General features: G+C 39.1%; 1 protein-coding gene across 4 annotated transcripts in view; it reads left to right on the top strand.

The window, feature by feature from the left end:
* The window catches only part of PAK3 (p21 protein (Cdc42/Rac)-activated kinase 3), a 285,967-nt gene that overhangs the window by 163,557 nt on the left and 99,038 nt on the right, over positions 1-23,372 (top strand). For all 4 annotated transcript variants that reach the window (XM_011951690.1, XM_011951689.1, XM_011951688.1 and 1 more), the window contains one exon: positions 20,031-20,232. In XM_011951690.1, the coding sequence (XP_011807080.1) occupies positions 20,058-20,232 (175 nt within the window). In that variant the 5' untranslated portion in view covers positions 20,031-20,057. The remainder of the gene's footprint in view (positions 1-20,030; positions 20,233-23,372) is intronic.

Raw genomic sequence — 23,372 nt, forward strand, 5'->3', positions numbered from 1 at the left:
CCTTGACCTACATTTTGGGGTGAGGACGAGAAACAACATAACAATCATTGCCAAGTCCTCTGCAGATGTCAAGCACCATCTAAGAGCTTCAGTGTAACACAGACATGCTTCCCATCAAGCTGTCACTTTCTTTTCTCCTTTCCTGGTGCCTGGGTAGCTTTTTAGCCACATGCTGCAAATTTGCCAATAAGTTCCTATGATTTCTACTGCTCCCTGAACTTAATTTTACCTTCCTATTTGAAGTGTACCTCCACCCCTTCCATCCCTGCTTCTGGGCCTGTCAGGCTTAGCTTAAACTTTCCCGAACCTTCCCTCTGCTTTCCCACCCAACCAGGATGCACTTCCTCCACCAGGTCTCCAACAGCATTTGAGTCTGTAGCGTGCAGTGTAGCACTTGCTGCCCTACTGCCTTCAATAATTCTTGCATGGTTTCTGGAGTATTCATCTTACCAAGAAAACTAGATTGTAAGCTCTTCAAGGGCAGGGACTAGATCTTACAGATCTCTAGACTCCCTTAAAAGGGCTCAACAGTTCCCCAGCAGCCCAGCAGCTTTGCAAGTTGGGCCTCTCTCTCTTCCTCTGCATTTCTTTCAGGTTTCATGGCCTGTCTCTCTGATCATCTATCTGTCTCTTTGTCTGCCTTTCAGGCAGGCATTATAACTTCTTCTGTCAGCTTCTCCATCTGGCCTCTGTTGCTGTTCCCTGCAGTCCAGCTACCTGCTTGTAGCTTGCTGTCCCTCCGTCTGGTCTTCTGTCTGTCTATCAGTTGCTGAGGCGTCTCTCCTACTACCCAAATCAAAAAAACAACCAACCAAATGTTTTTAAAAAAACAACCAGAAAAACAAACTAAAAAAACAAGCAAGGAATAAGCAATGTAGTTCCCTTTCACACTGAACATACAATAGGCCTATAGACAAGGTAAAACTGCAGCTCAGTGGCAGGTGTTTCTGTGATGCCTTCTTATGAAAGGGAAGCTCCAGAGTTTCAGCCATGGAATTGAAGGTATGAAATTACAGCCTTGTTGATACTGATGCATTCAACTTTCTAGCGATGTTCTGGTAGGGGATCCTCTTTAGACCTTGATGGACAGAAGGTAACTAGGACTGACTAAAATGAGAAGCCCCTGAATTGCTCTTTGGTGTTCTGTGACAGATGCAATAATAACTTTTATTTATTGTCTACTGTTGCCAGCTCTGTGCTAGGCACTTTACTGGCATGATACCATTTGTTCCTATGGTAATCTTGCAAAGTAGGTTTTTTTTTTTCTAATAGTTACTGCTGTTTCTGATTATACAAGTGATACTAGCTGAAGTTAGGTATTATCATCATCACTGTATTACCAAGGAGGAGACAGAGGTTGAGAGAAGCTAAGTAACTTGCCTGTAACAGAAGACATGCTGTGGCTTTGGGAAGAAAGAGACTTCCTGGAGAGAGTTACCCAGCATCCAAAGTTATTTTGGTATCTTTAGTTCATGCACACACACATACATACTCACAAGCACATTGTTGTACTCTTGTACATTCACACAGTCACATTATCCCCTGGGCTCACTCACTTTTCATACTGGAGTCATTCAAAATGATGATCGCTCTTACCCCTCACCCTCACACACAATCATATTTACATACATGCTACATTCAGGTACATTCACACTGCCACAAACTCACATTCACATATTCACATTTTCATATTGATGCACACAACACACCATACACCCCACCCTCATGTTCATAGCCACTCACACCTTTATGCTATTAATATTACATTCTCACACACTCACAGTCATACACTTTCACACTTTTATTCACACAGAGGATGCAATCACCTTTGCCTGCCCAAATTCCTATATAGTCATGTATACTCTATACACAAATAATACATTGACATTCCCCCTGCACACACTCCAACTGTTTCTTATACTCACAGCCCTTCATATACTCAATTTCATACTCTCTAGTGTCCTTGCATTGATATCATCACTGTTTCTTTCTCATAGTCACAAACTCATCACAGGGACACAAACATGCATACATGCTCATATATCCACGTTTATATATTCTCACACCATAAGCACCATCTCACCCACTCGCACTTTTACACTTAGAGTTACACACTCTTGCATTCATATACACAGAGCTAAAACAATCTCCCTACTCCTGACACATTCATACATAATCATATTCATACATAGAAACACACATTTTGACACACATTCACACTCACACACTCACTTTCTTCACACTGAGACATCATCACACTCTATACCAAACTTGTAGGCACGTACTCTAAAATACAACCATATACACATATTTTTCTAAACTCAGCCATTTTCACTGACAACCATCACTCTACCCTCTCAAACTCAAGCACAATCACTTACACACACAGGTATATTCACGTTGACTGACACATACATAGGTTCATTCACATTCAGTACTCATACAAATTCACATAAACATACATACTGCACATGTACTTAACACTCACATATTCACTCACTTTCACATTCAGAACTGCACACTCAAAATTATACATTTCCTTATTCCCACAGACACACAAGCACTCCTCCACATTCGTGTACATGCACATGTGTACACTCTCACAAACCATCCCCCACTCATACATCACACCTTTTCACACTGGCACAATCACACTTACTGCACACTCACATTCTTATACGTTCCCACTCTTCTACTCTCATAGTGACACACTCTCACATTGCTACACACATTTGCACCAGTGAACATATAATGACATGCACAGTCACTGACTTGCATTCACACTAGCACATATCATACTGACATACACAGTTCACATTGCAATAGTCAGTTGACTGTGCTTCACACAGGAAATTACTGATACCATATGACAACATAGACTCACACGCACACTTGCCATGCCACATTCTCACTTACATTGATACACTTACACTGACACACCTGTTCAGGAAGTCATACACTCTCCTGTAATCCACCATGTACTCTGACTCAGACTGTCACACGAACACGTTGACACCGAACTACCACTGAGATAATCACATTGACCCACATCTATTCACATTGATTCACACATATTGCTAGTGACCCACACTCTCACTGTCTCATACATACATTCCCAAACTCTTACATGTCCCCCTCCATACCAGTAACCCTGCATTTATATACTTTCTCATTGACACACATACACTTCGATACATCTAATTGCAAGAAATAGTTTATATTCACAGTTGTCACTCTCTTTTTTCTTTGTTTGCTGCTAGTGCTCTCCTCACCCCTGCTGAAAGTTTATGTTGGCAACCAATCGCCAGAGGAAAAATGTTGGTCTCATCCAGGAGGTCAATGAGAAATAGATCCTTTCAGAGCAGAAAAGAGTAGAATTTATGTCTAGGATTAAAAAAGAAAAGGCTCAAACCCATAATCAAGTTTTTCTTATCCTTTCCCCATACTTTTTCTTTTTTTAGAAATCATCTCTAATACAGCCTTAGCCAGTCCTGTCCAACACAGGTTGGAGTTTAGATGGTATGTTTATTTTCTGGAAGCTTATGGCTTAACTTGCTACCTCATTTCTTTCCTATGGTGATAGGAAGGTGAAGGATGTGTTTCTTTATGTGCTCTTAATGGTTTCTTACGCAAAAGTGCATGTCTCTGATTTTATATTTATGATCTGAAATTGCCTGCTGATTACACACATGGAAAGGGCAGGCCTGCTTCCACCAGGCACATCTAATCTAGCCAGGTATGCTTAATACCCTGTTAACCCTGGAACATGGCACTCAAGGAAAGGAAAGAGAAGGTTAATGAACTAGCTGGATGATAAGGTAAATTTGTACTGTAAGTGTTCGTGTGCGATAGTAGACCCCACTGAAATTTCAACAGCTGTTACTAACAAGTTACAAGAGGAGATTTTTCAGTAGGCGTGGATAAAGACAAGCTGAAGGAAGTTTCTTGCACTTCAGAAAGACTGTAGATTTCCCCGCAAGTGGATGAAAAGAAGCACAAACCCAGGAGTGAACTAATGGATCAGGAGCCTGGTGCAAGAGTCATGTGCCACCAGAGGTTTGAAAACACAAGAGCATCTTGCAGGAGTATCTCTAGTACATGGCTTCTCCTGCTGGAGTCGCCCTGGAACAAAATATGAGTTCAGAATATGCCCAAGCTGCCATTTGGTATGGGTTCTAGCATGCCTTAGGGAAGAGTTTATTCTCTGGAATATAACCTGACTCCCTGCCATTAGATTGAGAACTTCTTTGATAGCAAGAACTATATTATCTTACTCATTTTGGATTCTTGATGTCTAGTGCAATGCTAGGTCCAGAAAAGCTACTTGTGAAACTCAATTAAGAACCTAAAGGGGATACCTGAGCAGCAACATGTTATCAGTACAGACCCAGTGCCTGTCTTCTTCTCTTCCTCAATCCCAGATTTGCAGTGACATTACCAGCTCAGATTGAGGATTGTCTGTGGGCCCCACATAGAGCTAGGCCCAGAGATTCAAATGGGTGAAAGACACACCTATTGCCCTTTAAGGTACTTTCATTTGTGTGGGAAAGGTCAAGTTGCCATGAAACAGTAGTATGAGGTAACAGTCTGGAAGCTTGGGCATGGAGGGATCGTTATCATGAAATCCAGTGGTCTGTAGGCTCCAAAAGCCTTGACGGTTCATAAGTAGTTGGGGACAGCAGTCAGAATTTAGAGAAGTCACTTTCCAAAGTAAACTTCCTCGTAGATAGCTTGCTTAGCACAGGGCTGTGCCATATTCTGTATAACAGAGTACTCTGTTACTGGGCCTAAAGTGGAGTAATATGAGTGATCTGCAGACCTTAGTGAGAATATTGTACTTATTAAGATCTAACCACCACCTCCTCCAAGAGACAGCTTAAGACAGGGGTTCCCAGTCACTGGACTGCAGACCAGTACTGGTCTGCAGTCTATTAGGAACTGGGCAGCACAACAGGAGGTGAGAGGTGGGTGAGCAAGCATTACTGCCTGAGCTCCACCTCCTGTCAGATCAGCAGCAGCATTAGATTCTTATGGGAGTGTGAGCCCTATTGTGAACTGCATATGCAAGGTTGTGTGCTCCTTATGAGAGTCTGATGCCTGATGATCTGAGGTGGAACCGTTTCATTCCAAAACCACCCCATTGCCCCATGTCCATGGAAAAATTGTCTTCCACAAAACTGGTACCTGGTGCCAAAAAAGGCTGAGGACTGCTGGCTTAAGAGAAACAGCTGGGCAATTTTACATTTGGAAATTTTTGGCTGTTACATCAAGATTCACCAAAGGTAATTTATATAATTTGCAGGACTGGCTGAATATTAGGAAGAGAAAAATGCACCTGCCTGAATGTGTTTGAATTCAGTGAGAAGCACTGAGAAAATCCATTCCCAAACTATCATGCATTTCTATGATATTTTATACTTTTCAAAATGTTTAATAACCCATTCGTCCATTTCAATAGAGGTGTTAGGAGCACCAACTCTGGTGTCAGCCAGATCACCATTTGAATCCCAGTTTGGCCACTTCCTATCTGTGTAACCTTGTTTGAGAAATTATCCCCATTGCTTCTTAGGCCTTTTGGCTAAGATCAAGTGAAGAGAAGTTACTTATCCCCCTTAAGCCTCAGTGTCCTTATGTGTAAAATGGGAGTGACACTAATATCATCTATCTCATGGAGTTGTTAAGAGGATGAAATGAGATAATATATGAAAGTGTTTAGCAAAATGTCTAGCTTATAGTAAATGTTTGACACGTATAGAGCTTATTATCTTTACCATAGCCCTTTGGGGTAGACACCTTCAAAGGGACAGATCCTTGACATAGTAGAGAAACAGTATGGTTCTTTGCAGCCAAAGATTGATTTTCACAGGACTTGTTGCCTGTTTTCCTTTAAGTCTTTATTTCTGCCTAGCCATAAGCTAGGTATCAGTGCTCATTCCCACTCAAGACGATGAGTGAAAAATAGGACTAGTCCACGGAGTTTCCTCAATTCCTGTTTCTCTTTAGGACATGTTTATCTTGCAGCAATGTGTCCTGTCCATTTAGCTATCCCCTCTAGTCCTACTTCCCCCCCTTGAAATCAGTAAAGCCATCAGTGATGCCACCTTTATTTGCTGGTACACAGACTTGAGGGGATGGTGAGTAGAAGAGATTCCTAACGTAGGTGGAACCAGCAATTGGTTCTCTTACTATAGGCATTCTTCTGCCCTTGATTCTGATTGTTGAAATGTCTGTTTTGTGGGTGGAAGATCTGCTCATTTTCAGGCTTTGCTCCCAAACACCACAGTGGAAGCACAGTTTACTTATGACAAAGCCCTAAGAACATTCACATTCATGCAAAAGCTGTAAGTAACTGCAGAATTTAATATGAAACTTTCCGTGACTTAGGAAACAGAAATAAGAGCATGGGCATTGATGTTACATAGACATGGGATGGTATAATCTTACTATTACATTTACTAGTTCTGTGACCTTGTTCAAGTGACTTAATGAATGTGCTTCTTCATATGTGGAGTAGAAATACTGTAATAATAACACCTCAGAGGTTACGAAAGTTATGTGAACTTGTACCTAAGTAACTTTTAGCAGAGTGCCTGGGTCATGATAAGATTTCAGCGAATGATAGTGATTTTGTTTATGGCTTGTGAAATCTGTGACGATAAACTGTAAACATCTATTGGTAGAATGTCTTGAATTACTTCAAAGCAGTTCCCAAATGTGGATCATGTGATCCTCACAATCTACTGGTGAAGTGATCACCATTTCTAGATGAAGAAATAGCTTCAGAGGGGTGAAGAGATGTACCTAATGTCATGCAGCTTGTGAGTGGCAGTGCTAGGCTGAGAAAGCACCAGTCCAGATGATTGAATATTTGCACCTTCACTTGGTAAAGCCTTTGGGGGCTACAGTTAGCAAATAAGAGCAATTTGAACTGAGCGTAATCCTTCTTGTGACAAAAATATCTAAATGTGAGCTACAGTTTATTTACAAACCGAACCATAGGTGTTTCTCTTTGTATCTTGTGCAATCCCCAGAATGTTGCAAGAGTGAAACAAATGTGACATCATAGTAGTACCTTTCCAAACACAGCTGAGTGATATATGGCCACAGTAGTACCATTCACCACCAAGAGGAAAATCTTTCTTGAGGCATAAATACTGTGTAGTTCTGCTCATGTTGCTTCAGTAACACCAAATGTTCAGAGTCTGGGAATTCTTAAAACATACAGAAACACTTCAACAGACCTGTGGCTCCACTCGGCCATTTCTCTTCTGACATGAGAATTACAAGACATCAAGCTTAGTAAACGTTAGGGAGAGTATGGGAGGACAAAAAGATAGCAGCACTTTTGGCCTCTCTCTAACATTTTTCTCATAGCCAAACATTCATCTTGAAGCACTCTTCTCTTAGTTTCTATGACAACATATCAGTTCTCCCACCTCTTTGACCATCTTTCTCGGGGATCATTAGTCGCTCTTCCTCTTCCAACCTCTAAATGTTGGTGTTCCACAGAGATCTGATCAAGTCATCTTTCTCATTCTGTGTTCTTCCTGAGCAATTGTGCATATTTCCATGCTGATGACCTCCAAACAAATATCTTCATCCCACATGTCCAGCTCTCCATTGAACAGTTTCATAATGCCAAATGAATGTGTTAGAACCACTGCTACAATTGTATTTGTCTTACTATTGCTATCTCTGTTATGAGGAATAGATATAGCTAGAGATACAGTTTTTCCACCACATGTGAATTGACGTTTCCTTCAATTATTTTATTACTTGTCATGTAGGTTATACTTTTCAAAGACAAGATGCTTAGATATGTGTCTTGCTTCCCACTAGGTATTTCTAGTTAAGTTTTTACTGATATTTCTATTGTGTCACTGGTTTTATCCTCTCATCTTTGTATATTGCAGTCTTGGTAGAATTATTATGTTTGTTGGTAAAGTCTGGATAAAAATTTAGATGAATTTTCTAGAAAACTCATTATAAGGGCTGTTCTATTGGCCAAAAATATTATAATAATTCTTATTCTCTTTAGAGTACAATTATTACAGGTGGTCTAATGGTTGCTAATACAAGGGACTTCCAACATATTCATATTTTTTATCAGCACACTAACTTCATTAGTTGTTTTTCATCCCCATTGTAAGCTATTTGGGTATTTTCATTTCACAAATATGGAAACTGAGGCACGGTTCTGTTTGGAATCCCAAATGCAAACTAAAGCCTGCAAAAACCATTAGATCTCCCATACTCCTTTGGGCCTCTTGGCATAGAAATATATTTCTACCCTGATTTCCATTTGGGGTCCTGAGAACAGTTAATCCTATCAAGCCTAGCATCTCTACCATCTTTGGCCAATGTCCACTGTAGAGGCCTCTCTTGACATCTCTCTTCTCCTGTCTTCCTAGTCCCATGCTGCTTGTGTTTCCTGTCTCCTGACTGATTATCTTAGTATTGTCACTTTTCAAAATGATTCCCATGTTCCTACCTGGAACATCTGACTCCATAGGAAAAACCTTTCTGAGTCTTCAACCCTAGACATCTGCTACATTGTCACCTGAGTAATAGTTCTGAAATTCAGAGTTAATCATGCTATCTCACTACTTGAAACCTCTTCATATACACAAGAGGAGTCCAAACCTTGTAGAAAGACATATTAAACCCATCTTAATTTGTCTCTATCTCCTTAATACACATTGTTGCTTGTCCTGAAAAATGGTGTGGTTAATTGTTCTTCTTAATTCAACTCAACTGTACGTCCGCTGTGAAGCCTCCTTCATCAGGCTCCTGGGAGTCTCTCTCTCTCTGTCCTTCTATAGCAACCTTTTCTCATCTTTGTACTGAGATGTCATGGCTGACATCCATTACATGTTAAATCTCCTCAAGGGCAGAGTCAACTTTGTTCATCTCTCACCCTAGAACATGGTGAACTCCTGCTTTCCTTTATACCCTGTTCAAGTGCTATATCCTCTGAACCCTCCGGGCAGCATTAGCTACCCTTCTTCCACTGTCCTTTCAAAGCATCCAATGCCTACCTTAGGACATAATAGACACTATTTAAATGATGAATAAATGAATACATTTAAGAAGGTTTAATGATTTTTTCAGGATCACAGAAAAATCCAGAAGTAGAGCTAGAGTTAGTCATTCATTCCTTCTGTTAGAAACAATTCTTTTGGGTTTATAAAAAACCTACTAAATAAAAATCAACCCTCCGAATTAAGTCTGCCCAACAACATGCAACTTAGTTCTTAAATGTAGCATGGAAGGTAAGTTTCTTTTTCCTAGTGTTATGTGCCTAATAAATTTCCCCCAAAGAGATCTGTCCTGCTTGTATATGGATACAGTTCTAAAAATGCTTTTAAGTCTTACACATATTATTTTCTTCCAGAGTTTTGAGATCTGTTCTTTTACTTGTACAGCACCAGTATTATTCAGTACAGCAGAAACGGGCCCAAGGCTAAGAAATCTAATCTAGCATGCTTGAAGTATTCATTGGTTGAAACATACTGTTGAATAATAATACCTTACGCCAACCTAGTACTTCCTACCTTTCAAATCCTATTTAATTCCTGCTCATCCTTCCATACCCTGCTCAAGTGCTATATCCTCTGACTCCTCTGGGAATATTAGCTATCCTTCCTGCTCTGTCCTTCCAAAGCATCTTGTGCCTACCTAGATTGTATCATACTGTATTCTTATTGTATATATGCATGTCTGCCTTCCTCACTAGACTAGAAGCTCTTTGAAGATCGAGATTTGTCTTTATTCTTCTCTCTTTGTATGTTTCCTGTACCTGACATAATACCTGGTACATATGAATGTTGGTGGTGGGAGGATGTAAGGCCAGGCAGCTATGTTCCCTGGAATAATATCAAACACATTCCTTGTGTGTGGTAGTATGATTTCTCATATAGCAATAAGGTGAAGAGAGTCTTGACCTTTTCTGAAGTGCTATAGCTCCTCTTTTTAAAATTTTACTTCTCAATTTGCAATGCACATATCCTTGTTTTGTAGTTCGATTTTTGTCTGTATATGACATACTTTTTTTATTATATTTTAAGTTCTAGGGTACATGTGTACAACGTGCAGGTTTACATATGTATACATGTGCCATGTTGGTGTGCTGCATCCATTAACTCGTCATTTACATTAGGTATATCTCCTAATGCTATCCTTCCCCTCTCTCCCCACCCCATGACAGGCCCCAGTGTGGGATGTTCCCCACCCTGTGTCCAAGTGTTCTCATTGTTCAATTCCCACCTATGAGTGAGAACATGCGGTGTTTGGTTTTCTGTCCTTGTGATAGTTTGCTCAGAATGATCGTTTCTAACTTCATCCATGTCCCCACAAAGGACATGAACTCATCCTTTTTTATGGCTGCATGGTATTCCATGGTATATATGTTCCACATTTTCTTAATCCAGTCTATCATTGATGGACATTTGGGTTGGTCCTAAGTCTTTGCTATTGTGAATAGTGCCACAGTAAACATACGTGTGCATGTATCTGTATAACAGCATGATTTATAATCCTTTGGGTATGTACCCAGTAATGGGATGGCTGGGCCAAATGGTATTTCCAGTTCTAGATCCTTGAGGAATCGCCACACTGTATGACATACATTTTACATATAATGTGTGGCCAGTAATGAAACCCACTGCTGGAGCCTATAACCTCACTCAGAGCTAGACACTTATTTATCTGCTTACACCCATCACTTAGTATGATGCCTAGCACATAGGCACTGGTAAATATTTGTGGTTCGAGTAAGTGGATTCATGCACAGATGGGTTACTTAAGGGGCCTCAATAATATATTCTCAGTTACTATCTGACACCTCAAAGAGTAGTACCTCTGTTTTGGGCTCAGGATTTTTTGAAATGAAAGTCAACCAGAAATCAACAAGAATAAAGCATTAGTTGGTATATTTTCCTGTAAAAAGGAATGTTGGGCTGACATAAGATCTTTTCTTTTCCTCTCTTTATGCAGCTATGTGACCTATAGACCTTCATTATTAAGCTGTGCAGAAGAGTATAGGGCATGCTAGGTGATCTGCTAAAGGCCATAAAACCAGCTGGTGATTGACTGGCATAATTGGGAGTACTATGACACAGGGGATTTATCAGGCTCGATCTTGAAGAAAAAAGAACACTCTAAGACAAGCATCATTTGATACAGAGTTATGTGCATTTATTATGAACACCCAAGTTTCCTCCCCTTTCTCTCTGCCCAGTGCTTTTGTCAGAATGTGCTCTAAGCTACACTGCAGTCTCCACAGGAATGACTCAAGAACTACTGACCGATTTACCCTCAGGCCTGCTGATTACAGCTCCTTCCACCAAGCCCTGCTTCTGTTTTATCTGCAGTTTTCCTCCCAAAATACCCTATCTTCCTTCCTGTGTGGTAAGGGCTGGGCCCTGTGATCTCAGCTTGGGGGCTTTCCAGGTCCACAGAAAGACTTAGGCACATAGCAGTCTTTGCTTTGTATGTATATGAGCGCTAGCGAAGTAAAGCTGATCTTGTGCTGGGGTAGACATCTACTCTAGCATGGACTAATGATAAGCCATATATTCTATAAGTGGACAGCAGCAGCTGCAACCAGGTAGTAAAGTAATAAACATTCAGCCACTTGCAAATTATGAGCTTGTATAAGCTGGGCATGGAAAGGCCATGGGAAAACCAGCATACTCAATTATGAGTTCGTCCTTCAGATCAGGCTTTTAATTTCTAAAGAGACTGCTTTGGGTGTATTATGATATTTTTAAAAATACCCATGCCAGTTTTCTTTAATGCAAAACATTTGTCTGGTGGGCTCAAAGATGGGGGAATTCCTACAAGTAAGGCCCTTGTCAGCTAAATGATTATCCCCTACCATTGTGAAGGGGGATGGGCAGAAAGTAGGTTTTGTCACGTTCCATTCTTCCTTCACTATTTAAGAAAGGCTGTTTTTAATAGATGTTATTTCCTCTTCCTTAACCATAGCTCCCAAATGAGATGTTTAAATGCATGCTGAGCTCTTTTAAAATACAGGCATGTAAACATAGGGCAAGGGGCAAAAACTTGAGGAAGTGTTGCATTTTACACCAATTCAAATTCTTTAACCTCCAATTCTGGCAAGAAGTCACTTTTTTGGTGAACTGTGAGCTTTGCTAAAGTGATCTAAGTTCCTACTTTAGAAATAATACCAAATCTCCATTGCCCCAGGTAGCTCTTCTCTTCAGATGTGAAATGGGCACCTTCCCTGTAGAAAGCCGATTTGGGTACAGAGAAATTGGGAATAGTGCAAGGACCTAGGATGATGAGCCATGATGCACAGGTTGAAAAGCAACATTCAGCCACCTCTGTGGCATGCAGAAATCTCTAGGAAATTCAGAAATTGGATTTCCAAGCTTAAATTTGAGGACATTTGTTGATATTTCACTGAGGTGGAACAATAGAGGGGATAATTATTATCCGTGGATAGTAACAGAGAGCAGCGAGACCTCCAGAGACTCAAGACATTGGTTTGCCATATCCTGCTTGCTTGGGATGTTGGTCTATCTAATTTGTTCCATCTAAATGCTTCCAAGGATGTTATGTTCTCTAAGAACTAGGAAATGTTTTCTTGCTAGGTTTTGCTTCCCTTTTCTTTTTCTACCAATTTCTCTGAGGCATCTTTTAGGGTAATTACTTTGGTTTTTTTGTACTTAAAATATTTCTACCTCTATTCTTTATGGATCTTATTTTCTCTTTTTGGAAGCACCAATATTGGAAACAAAAAGCTGAAACCTGTAATAATGCATTGGTTTGCAAATATAAGTACATGTAAGATAATCATTAGCATCTTCTGGGCATTAGCTCATGCAGCACACACAATGAATAACAAAGTATGGTGCTGCATATGTTTAGAGGCTTAAGAAGTCATTTGAAAAAGAACTGTATTTGAAAAAAGAAAAAGAATGATTTGTTCCTTATATGCAGTATATGGAGTGTGGATGCTGGATTATACCTATTGACTTCCTATTTGCAACTTGACGTTGAAATTTGCAACTATAATATACTGGCTTCTTGGACTCAATTAATGTCAAGTTCCTGCTGAAAACAATGGAAGTCACTCATGAAAATGTTAGCAGACAACAATACTACAGCAGAACTGACCTCGTTTGCTTGTTTGTATGAGAGAGAACATGAATGTATGCTGTGTGAGTGTGCTTGTATGTATGTCAGCAGTGAGCTATCTCTTACATGATCTAAGATTGAAACTAGGCGGCTGTAAAAAGAGCTAGTGCCTCTCTTGCTTGTCCGGCTGCTTTTGCAGATCTCCTGCCTAGCAAGTAGCTCAGCTCCTTCTGATCAAATGATCTTAGAACTGGCTTCCCTCCATTACACACTGTAATGATATCTCCCTAGTGAGGCTCTCTGAAACAGCATACCCCTGTCTCTGATAGCGGAGTTCCCTTGGTGAGTGCTCCAGAAGAGGCAAGCTCCAAAACAAGGCCATCTAAGAATTGGTACAACTAGCCAACGAAACCTGTTGGAGTTTTGTCAGTAAATCACCTAGCCTTGTGTCTTTAAATGGGAAAAGCCATTTGAAATAGTAAGTACCAGCATGAAGTGGGTTGAAATGAAAAGGGTAGACCTGTTGTATGAATCTTTTAGGAGGATAAAAATGTGTATATGAAGAGTCTGTGTGTGTTTGTGGGTTTACTTGGATATGCATTGTATTGGTGTACTGGAAAGGGAATTAACGAGTTTAGGAGCTGAGGGATTGGATACTCTTCTCAGTTTTTTCATTTCTGACCTTGGGCAAAATAAATTCAATGCTTGTAAATTCCTCATGTAAGAAATGGAGATGGTACTTTCTTCTTCACAATGTTGATGTCAGGCTCAAAGAAGAGCAAGACATGGAAGCCCTTTGGACATTACAAACTCATATGCTTTTAAAATGAGATGTTGGTAATCAGATGGCAGCTGGCTTTGAAATGATGCCCAACTACTTGGCAGCTAGACTAGTGCTGATATTTCCAAATATGCTTTCTTGTCTCTGACCTGCTACAATTAGGTCTATAGGCTTATGCAACATTATGAAAAGCTTACGCAGAGCTGTAACAAATACATAGAATGTATAGAGTTCCATTTCATTACTTCACACATGTATTTAATGCCTATTGGGAACAAGAGACTGTACTAGTAGTATGAAAGTATATAATTATGACTGAGGGGCTCTTACCCTCAAGGAACTTATGATCTAATGAAGGGAGTGACTTGGATAATGACTGTGCAATTTGAGACAAGATGATAAAAATGGCAATTTGGGCCCATCTAGCTGGCTATAGTTTATGGTTGGGCTGCCCTTTTTCCACCTAGTTTGGGAATGGTAGTGTGGGTTCTCAGCTGCTGGGAGACCCAGATATGGTTCATTCTTCTCCCTGTAAAATGCCCATTTTGGCGTCTTAGCATGTTATGGGCATTAATGTCTGAAAAGTCACTAGAAATCTTCAAATGCTAGTTGCTGTAGAGATGCAAGGCAACGTATAATATTTCTTTCAAATGCTAAGACATTGTCTCCTTTGTGGAAGGCTAGATGATTTTTTCTTTTTCTGGCAGGTAAATGTTCACTACATCTTCTTACATTATCAGTCACAAGTGAGCTGTTTGGTTCTTTTGTAAATAATGCATCCAAGATAAAGTGGATTTAGTATCAGCACAGGCTAGTTAGCAAAGCATGGTTTGTTTCCCAGTCAAGTCTATGCCTGAAAGCTCAGCTAGCCATCTCAAAAATGTATGCCTTTGGTTAAAAGAGAGCCCAAGAAAGAGCCAGCAGTTGTAACTCTTGGATTTTTTTGCCCACCACCAAAGTAAAATTCAGTGTACACATCATTCTGATAGTAAATGCAGCAACCTCATCATCAATACAAAGAACAAGCCTGTGTTGATATCATTGTTTAAGGAGTCATTAGCTAACTTTGTGTCTGTGTTTACTTAATAACTTGAAGTCTGAATACTATTATGAAAAAATCAATTCTTTTTATCTATAGAGATAATTCTTGTTATAAAGAATTCCCCAATTCCAGAGATTGGAAATATTCTTACATTTTAATGTAGTGAAGGCTCTTTGACGAATTCAAAGGTTCTTGACCTTTGAAATCCTAAAATCCATCCTCTTTTAAATGTGCTGCTGTCAGTTCATTATTATAGGGTTGTCAGCTCATCAAGTCAAGGTTACTTGTAACCCCTCATATATATATATAGCTCAGAAATATTAGGAAATTCACCTTGGAAATTTCCCTTAATGAACAGCTCAGTCCTATGTTTGATCCTCTCATTTGCTATGAAAAGGGTGTTAAACAAACTTGGTGTGTGCTCAGATTTGTGATAATAGCCTTGCGTGCCTGGTGGTTTTGGATATTTACTTTTGGGTTCGTTAGATCATGACTGTACATATGCTAACCTGGAGTTTTGTTTTTAAAAGGAGGGCAGTGTTAATTGAGTTTTCATTGGGAAAATATGAAAATACATAGTTATGTCTATTTTGAAAGCAGACAAAATAATACAGACATATAGTTGTTTCTTTTTCTCCGATGGTGTGATATCTGATAAAAAATATTTATTTCAATTGCTCATGGCTTAATAGATGGTCCTCAAACTGTAGAACTAGTATTTCTGGATTCTTATCCTTCACACATTTGGGTAGAGTGCTTGTAGCAAATAGACACAATTGGCATTTTTGGTTGTATTCAAACTAACACGTGGGTCATAGTGTGAATTTTGGTCACATTAGCTAGAGTATAGTTGATGACCTATTTTTCCCCTTGACTTCTGGATCTACACAAGTTGGTGGTGGCTTTCTTTTTTAACCTACTCAGCATTCCCTGAGTGTCCAGTTGTGGCACCTCACTTGTTACGAGAATGCATTTTGGAGGAATGAGAGACTAATGACAATTGTTTCTAATTTATAATCATTTAATCTATAGTTACCATGCATCTTGGTAATAGTTTTTTTCTCTAAAATGCTTTGCAATAAAGCTCTGTGTCAAGGCAAGTTAATGAAGGTCCCTCTGTATGTGTTCATGTGTGCTCCTGTGTGTACATGCCTTCAAACTTGTGTGGGGAGTGGGGAGAAAGGGAGAGAGAAAGATACAGAGAAAGAGAGAAGTAATCTCTTTTAGTACTCTGAAGAAAAGGGGTATTTAGACTCCTTGCCTATCGTGAAACAAGAGGCTTATGTCTTATTGCTGATGAATTGCAAGTGTAATTACAGAGCATTGCTAAACCACATTAAGTCCCAAGGGCCAAATAAAAAATATACACCATCTACAAAAGCCATTTAAATTATCGCTGAAAAACCTAGTAGTCAAGTATGAAATCAGTCTGTGAGCAGATATAAACCGTTGCTGGTTATCCATTAAAATTAGCTCCACAATGCTAAGGGCCAACCTCTAAAAGTAAAATAAATGGCCCATGGCTGTATCTAATGTGCTACTCACAAGTTTCTGTACTGTTATAGAAATGAACAACAATAGTTGAACTTTAAAAATAAACAGTTTTCTGATTGGGTTCCTAGAGAATAATGGTGCTTTTGTACAATTCTTGAAATAGAGCCTACAGCCGCCCAAAATAAAATAGTCTCTTTCAAGATCTTGGAAATAATGACATCATAGGCAGATTGAACCAGCAATCCATTAATAGTATCCTTTATAGAAAGCTGTCTCAGGGGAACACATGGCTAAGTAGACTGGCATTGTTTATAAACATAATATAATAAAATCACTTTTTAAATATGTTTGTGGAATAGTAGGAGATACCTCCCACTTGGGAAACAAATACTGTAACCTCAAGGATTCCTTGCAGGTCCCTACCCTTTCTCCATTGGTCTTCTAAAAGTGTGCTTAGAGGCCCTTGATTTGAAGGTGAGTTAAAATACCAAGGACCTCCTGTACTATTCTTTCAACACCAAATCAGAATTATCTGGAAGCATTAGCAGAGGATGATTGGTTGTGCCTTGTAACGGGTAGTAAAGAACCAAAGTAATATCAAGATAATTAAAACAAAACCATATCTGAACTGTCTAGGAAAACGGTTTGGTTCATGCTTTATTAATTTCCTAGTATGGAACTGGACATAGGTTCTTCAGTTTCACTTCTGTCTTTGTAAAAGGTGTATTCCAACTCCTCTTATGATACCTTGATGAGTTGAATGACATTGAAACACTTTCAGTTTCATGAGCAATAGTCATGTATGTCACATAGGCTGAGTCCTTTGCAGAATGTCTGTGATACTCACCATGGCAAATGTGTGTTATTGAATTTTTGGTCAGGGATTTTTAGTGCAATATAGAAGTAGTTTGAGTTTTAGATCCCAAGTATTCCTTTCTTCCCAACCTATATTATACGTGGTCAAATAAGGTCAGGGTAATCAGGCAGCCTGAAAAGAAGCAGGGCATCTACCTGCCTCTCTGGTCAGATGGAGTAATTAGGAACAAAAAAGGTTACTCTGTTGTTAGCCACCCCTATTTATCAAGAACAAAGGAGCATAGTATTTTAAATTCTGTAGTTGAGCGGAAACCCTGGCTGGCTCAGATTCTTGTCTTATCTTGCAAGATCAGCTTTGTATATCATTTTAAAGAGGTCATATGGCATGTTTTCCTGACTTCTGTCATCTCAAGTTAAATATGTCATCAGAAAATATATATTATCCAGAAAATGGTGGCTGTCTCTCCCTGTGAGACACTCTTTTTAGAAATTTGTCTTCTAGGTATTTCTATTTTCAAGTGTCCAGTTTCTCTGCAATAACTTTCAAATTTCATTATTTTTACCAAGCTAGATTTTGTATATCTGTATACATATTTATGTAATAATCCCTTCATATTTGTGCATAGTTTTTGAACTCAGAAAAGTTAAAGAGAAAACTAGTGCCTTGTTTCTGGTGGCAAATGTTCTCTGTGACTAAATTAAAACCATGAACCTGTCCAGTACAGAATAATGCCGCTGGTGAAGTCAGTCTTAAATTCACTTTAATCCTAGAGAAACTAGGAATTTAGAAGGACCAACAGTCAAAATGCAAAAGATAATGCAGACACATTAGCACTGCTCTCATATTCCAATTAAAATATTTACTCTAGTACCAATAGTATCTATGAATATGCTTTATCCTTGACATCCCAATTACTTTTTCATTATACCTTGTTCTGTAGTTTGACCTAAATAGGAGTATGTGAGGTTTATGAAATTGTTGGTGATAGTGACAAACCATTTATTACTTAGTATTTTCACTATCATTATTACTGAAAAAATATAGAATTGGTCTTAATTCATTAAGATAATGCAAGACATGACACTTAGCAAAACCAGAGAGATCTTCCGTTCAAATCATGATCAAGCCAATTGTTAGTTGTCAATCACCTGTACAGATGGAGAAGCTATTAATTGATAGTAACCTATTCTTGAGTAGTTACAGACTGTATATATTTGAGAGAATTTAGAGCAAAATAAAAATTTTAAAATTCTCTACATAACATGATGTAAATTAGAGTGCATTACTGAGAGTAATAAACACATTGTAACCACTAAAGGGCCAGAAAGGACTGATAGATAATTTTTCAGCACAGCAGTTAATGAGTAGACCCCTGTCTTGTTTTTCTTGTTCTTAGGTTTGTTCATAGTAAATGTTGTTGAAACGAAGTGATATGCTAAGTCATATTTGGAGAGTTGTTATGTTCCTAAGTTAGTACCAGGTAATACTTGATAAACTTACAGAGATGTAGTTTTAAAGGGACTTGATTTTCCTTGAATTCAAACTGGGGGTTCATTTGGAAGGTACTATTAGTACCTGGAGACAGAAACATTTCCTTGGGGGAGTCCATGCTTTTCCAGTTTACCTTATCCTCCCGGGGGAATGAAAACCGAATATACTCAGACGTAGACACAAGATACTAAAGAACAATGAACCTGGCCAGGCACAGTGGCTCACGCCTGTAATCCCAGCACTTTGGGAGGCTGAGGCAGGTGGATCACGAGGTCAGGAGATCAAGACCATCCTGGCTAACACGTGAAACCCTGTCTCTACTAAAAATACAAAAAAAATAGCTGGGCATGGTGGCGGGCACCTGTAGTCCCAGCTACTCAGGAGACTGAGGCAGGAGAATGGTATGAACCTGAGAGGCAGAGCTTGCAGTGAACTGAGATCGTGCCACTGCACTCCAGCCTAGGCGACAGAGTGAGACTCCATCTCAAAAAAAAATAATAATAATAATAATGAAATTAAGAGCAAATAAGCTCCTAAAACCCAGACTGGATCTTACAGCTAGCTACCTCTGTCACCTCCCTTGTCCCTTCTCCCAAGACGTAAAATATGGCAGGGAGTAAGGTTATGGTGTCTCCTCGGGAACTGGCCCTCCGACATTTGCCCACCTTTATCTTCTGCCTGCTTGGGAGAATATGGAACATTGTTTACCCTAACAGCCACTCCAACTGCTGAAACTGCCAGATCTATGGGATGGATTCTCAGTTAATTATCATTAAAAACAGGAGAGTGCATTTTGTAACTGAGGTACACACATGTAAGAAATAAACAACAAGGACATCTCGCTGTTAAAGCAGCTAACAAGTCATTGTTATGGGCCATTAAAAATCAACAGCCAAACCTGTGTCAATTCCAAACTCTGAGGAGGCTGATCACCTGACCATTACAATCATCAGGATAGAATTTTAAAGTAAGATTGTAAATTGTTCACTAAAACACTGGTAGTGGAGAGGAGAAAATAGAGTTTCAATGCGGGAAAAGCAAAGGGACTTATGTGTTTTTATGATACTTGGAAAGTCATTAATCACTGCCTTCACTTTCCTTTTTTGAAAATTGCATCAGGGTTTTTGGGAGGTAACTTCCTTCCCTCCAGAAGAGAAACCCCTAAAAACGATCCTCACACAAAACCTGAGAAAACATGAGAACAGTGCTTTTGTTTCTAATATGTTAGAATCCCCATATTTATTAGGTTGTTTTTAGACCTCTTCTCCCTCAACTCCTGTTTTTTCCCTCCTTTTCTTTAGGAGCTGTGAAATTGGTTGTAACTGAAAATGTCTGACGGTCTGGATAATGAAGAGAAACCCCCAGCTCCCCCACTGAGGATGAATAGTAACAACCGGGATTCTTCAGCACTCAACCACAGCTCCAAACCGCTTCCCATGGCCCCTGAAGAGAAGAATAAGAAAGCCAGGCTTCGCTCTATCTTCCCAGGAGGAGGGGATAAAAGTAAAGTATCAGTGGCCGGGCATTGAAAATGGGATAGTTTATTCTTTCATTTTTACTTTCTTTCTTAGGTAGTTGTTTCTTGAGGATTGACTGTTCAGGGCCTGCCTGACCTTTACATCTACATCTTCAGAGGTTGCATTTTGTCGGAGAATAATGTTTGATTGATTTACTGTGGGCTGGCAGAAAATACATTTACACTGTGTTTTCCTTTCACATAAAATTAAATTCATAGTGTTAAGCCAAGGGTAATCATAGCAACAGTACTGTCTTGAATATATCAACAGTGACTTTCTTTCTGATAATGTAGAGTAGAATTTAAAATAATCCCTCCCTAACTTTAAGTTGTTCTTTTTGGAAATTTGGGTATAGGTTTACTTCTGTATACCTTTTTGGTAACTGAAAATTTTGAATTCAGTATATGGGAATCAGTCTACGTTGCCACAATATTGTCTCTCTGACTATATTGTAAGTGGGAAGGCATTTCTGAGTCATTTGTTTCCATTCTCATTCTTCAAGCTATTGTCCCCTAGATAGCCCCATGTGCACTGAGTAGCACACCAATATATTATTATTTATCCTTCTGGTGTTTAGAATAGCATTTAGTGCTTAAATATCATATGCTAACGCTTTGTGATGAGCGGGGATATGAAATCTCTAGTAAGTAACTTTCAGGTTGCATTAATTAGCACAAAGCTGAAACATGGCTTCTACAGATATGAAGCAAGTACAAGGGCACTGACACCATAGAAAGTTGTCAGAGGGCAAGAAGGGTGATGACTTTAGAAGAGAAACAGGACTTTCTCAATCTGCTTCTTCAAGGTAAAATAAATAGCTTTGTAGGTCACATACACTGTTAATCAATCTACAATTCTTACCATAAAGAAAGCTGAAACTATTAGTATGGCCAGTACTGCCACTTGTACACCTACATAACTTAAAAGATGCTTTGTTCTTCATGACCCAAGGATGGAAATAATGGAAATGAAGTTAAACGTCTGGATTGAAGATAAACCGAAGAATAATGAAACACATTCAATGTAAGAGATCTGTGACCATGCAAGAGGAGTTTTCAAAGACATGTTCTTAGACACTGAAATGAATCCAGAAAAATTTTTGTTGGGAGTAAGGGATGGTTTGAGGAATTTAAGGTGCACCATAATGTGGAGACCAGGTCTTATTTGACGGTTGTGCCAAAGAACAAACCGTTCCTGCAGCTCTCATGTTGTATTCACCACAAATTCAGGAAGTGGCTGAAGAAGGGGATTACGTGCCTACACAAATCTTTAGTGCTATCGAGACTCTCAAGCTTTGGAACCCTTTGAATACTTCGGAAGAGCAAGAGCCCACTGATGCTGAGGTCAGCAAAATCAGAGAGGCTGACATTTCCATTTTTTGCCAATACTTCAGGTGACCTCATAATGAAACCCTTGCTGCTCTACAGAAAACTGTGCCTAAACCCTCTCAGGGGAAATAAATGAGCCAAGTTTCCAGTGTACTGGCAAGCAAATAGAAAAGCCTGGATGAATCCTCCTCTCCTTAAGGGATGGTTTGAACAGTACTTTCTTGGGGATGTTCAAGACTACTTAAAAGAAAAGAAAAATATCTTGAATTCAAAGTCCTGCTAATTCTTCAGTCTATTTGGTGTTTCATGTACATTTGCCAATATGCATCCTAATGGTAAGGTTGTCTTTATAACTAGCCACGTGTCTCAGATTCTTGAGCCTTTCAGTCAGTGTTTGATCTGGCTGTTCAGGAAGGCTTATTATAAACTAATGTATAACTTTCTTCACAATCTTGCGAAGTTTCTACTGTCTGAAAATCCTAGTGCATGAGACTCCTACATCATTACTAATGGCATATCCTTAATAAAGGTTTGGCTGTTGATTTTTAATGGGTTTTCAGGAGGTAACTTCCCAAAGAGGCATTAGATAGTTTAACAGAGCCTGTCATTAATGTTACCTGTGAGAAGACTTGGCTAGAGGTGGTGAAATATCTTTCCTCTATCCCTCCCAAAGACAAGAAAAACCTATGGATGAGGATGAAAATTTGGCACAAGAGCAATCATTGGCGGAAGTTGAATCTGAGCCTGTTGACACTAATTCAAGTTAATGCTGCTAGAGGCTGATCCTCAGGAAGCTTTGTTGACTCCAGAGATTATTATCATAACTGATGATGAAGACAATTAGGAGGCTGTGGGACTGGAAACAAATACAGCTATAAGAAACAGGAGCAAAATTTTTAGAACAAGATTAAAACCTCCCTAAGAAGGTAATTAAAATTGACATCTTTACATGTGTCAAATATTACCTGTTCAAAGCTTGAGTGACTTACAATTCTATAAAGAGGTGCTATGATGCCTTCAAACATAATCATATTGGACAGAAACAATCTTCAATAGAACTTAAATCATGTGCCATTCAATACTGTTGCTGGACAGCTGATAAAACTACCTTCAGACAAAGTTTGATTTAATTAGACTCTATTAAAAGGTCCTATGAGACTTTTAAAAAGACTACATTGGGAAGAAAGAAACCTCAGAAAAGCCTAAATTATCAAGTAGTACCATTTAAATACTCTTACCGGATAGCTAATAAGCTACCTTCAGACAAAGATTGAGTGATTAAATTGAGCTCCATACAGAACTGCTAAGGTGTCTTCAAAAAGGACTTGAGAAGACAAAAGCATCTGTAGAAGGGCCACTTAAATTCACTTGCTTGATAGAAATAAAGCCTCAAGCAAGTTGTTATAACTTCAGGATTCGACTTCACTGACTCTAAGAGTATAGATATCCATAATTTGAACTAAATGAATAGTCCACTTCTGTTCATTGTTTCTCTGTCACCCCCATTTGCCACTACCATAATGAGTGATAGATACATCCTCATCACCACTGGAAGTCATCTCAGGATCTAAATGGAAACTGTATAAAGCCTATCATTTTTACTGATTTAAACTGTGTAAACTCATTATTCTTTTTATGTAATGTGCTGTTGTTATTGTTTGCCTGCATAAAAATATTTATGAGGGTTTTCAACAGTTTACTTGAGACCTCATTTTTGCCCATTTTTTTCCTTCCCGATATCATGATCTCCTCAGCTGAACTCTCTTACCTTGGGGGTTGTTCAGGAACCTGACTCTCA

The sequence above is a fragment of the Colobus angolensis genome, unplaced genomic scaffold (assembly GCF_000951035.1).
Source record: "Colobus angolensis palliatus isolate OR3802 unplaced genomic scaffold, Cang.pa_1.0 Scaffold324, whole genome shotgun sequence".
Classification (NCBI taxonomy): domain Eukaryota; kingdom Metazoa; phylum Chordata; class Mammalia; order Primates; family Cercopithecidae; genus Colobus; species Colobus angolensis.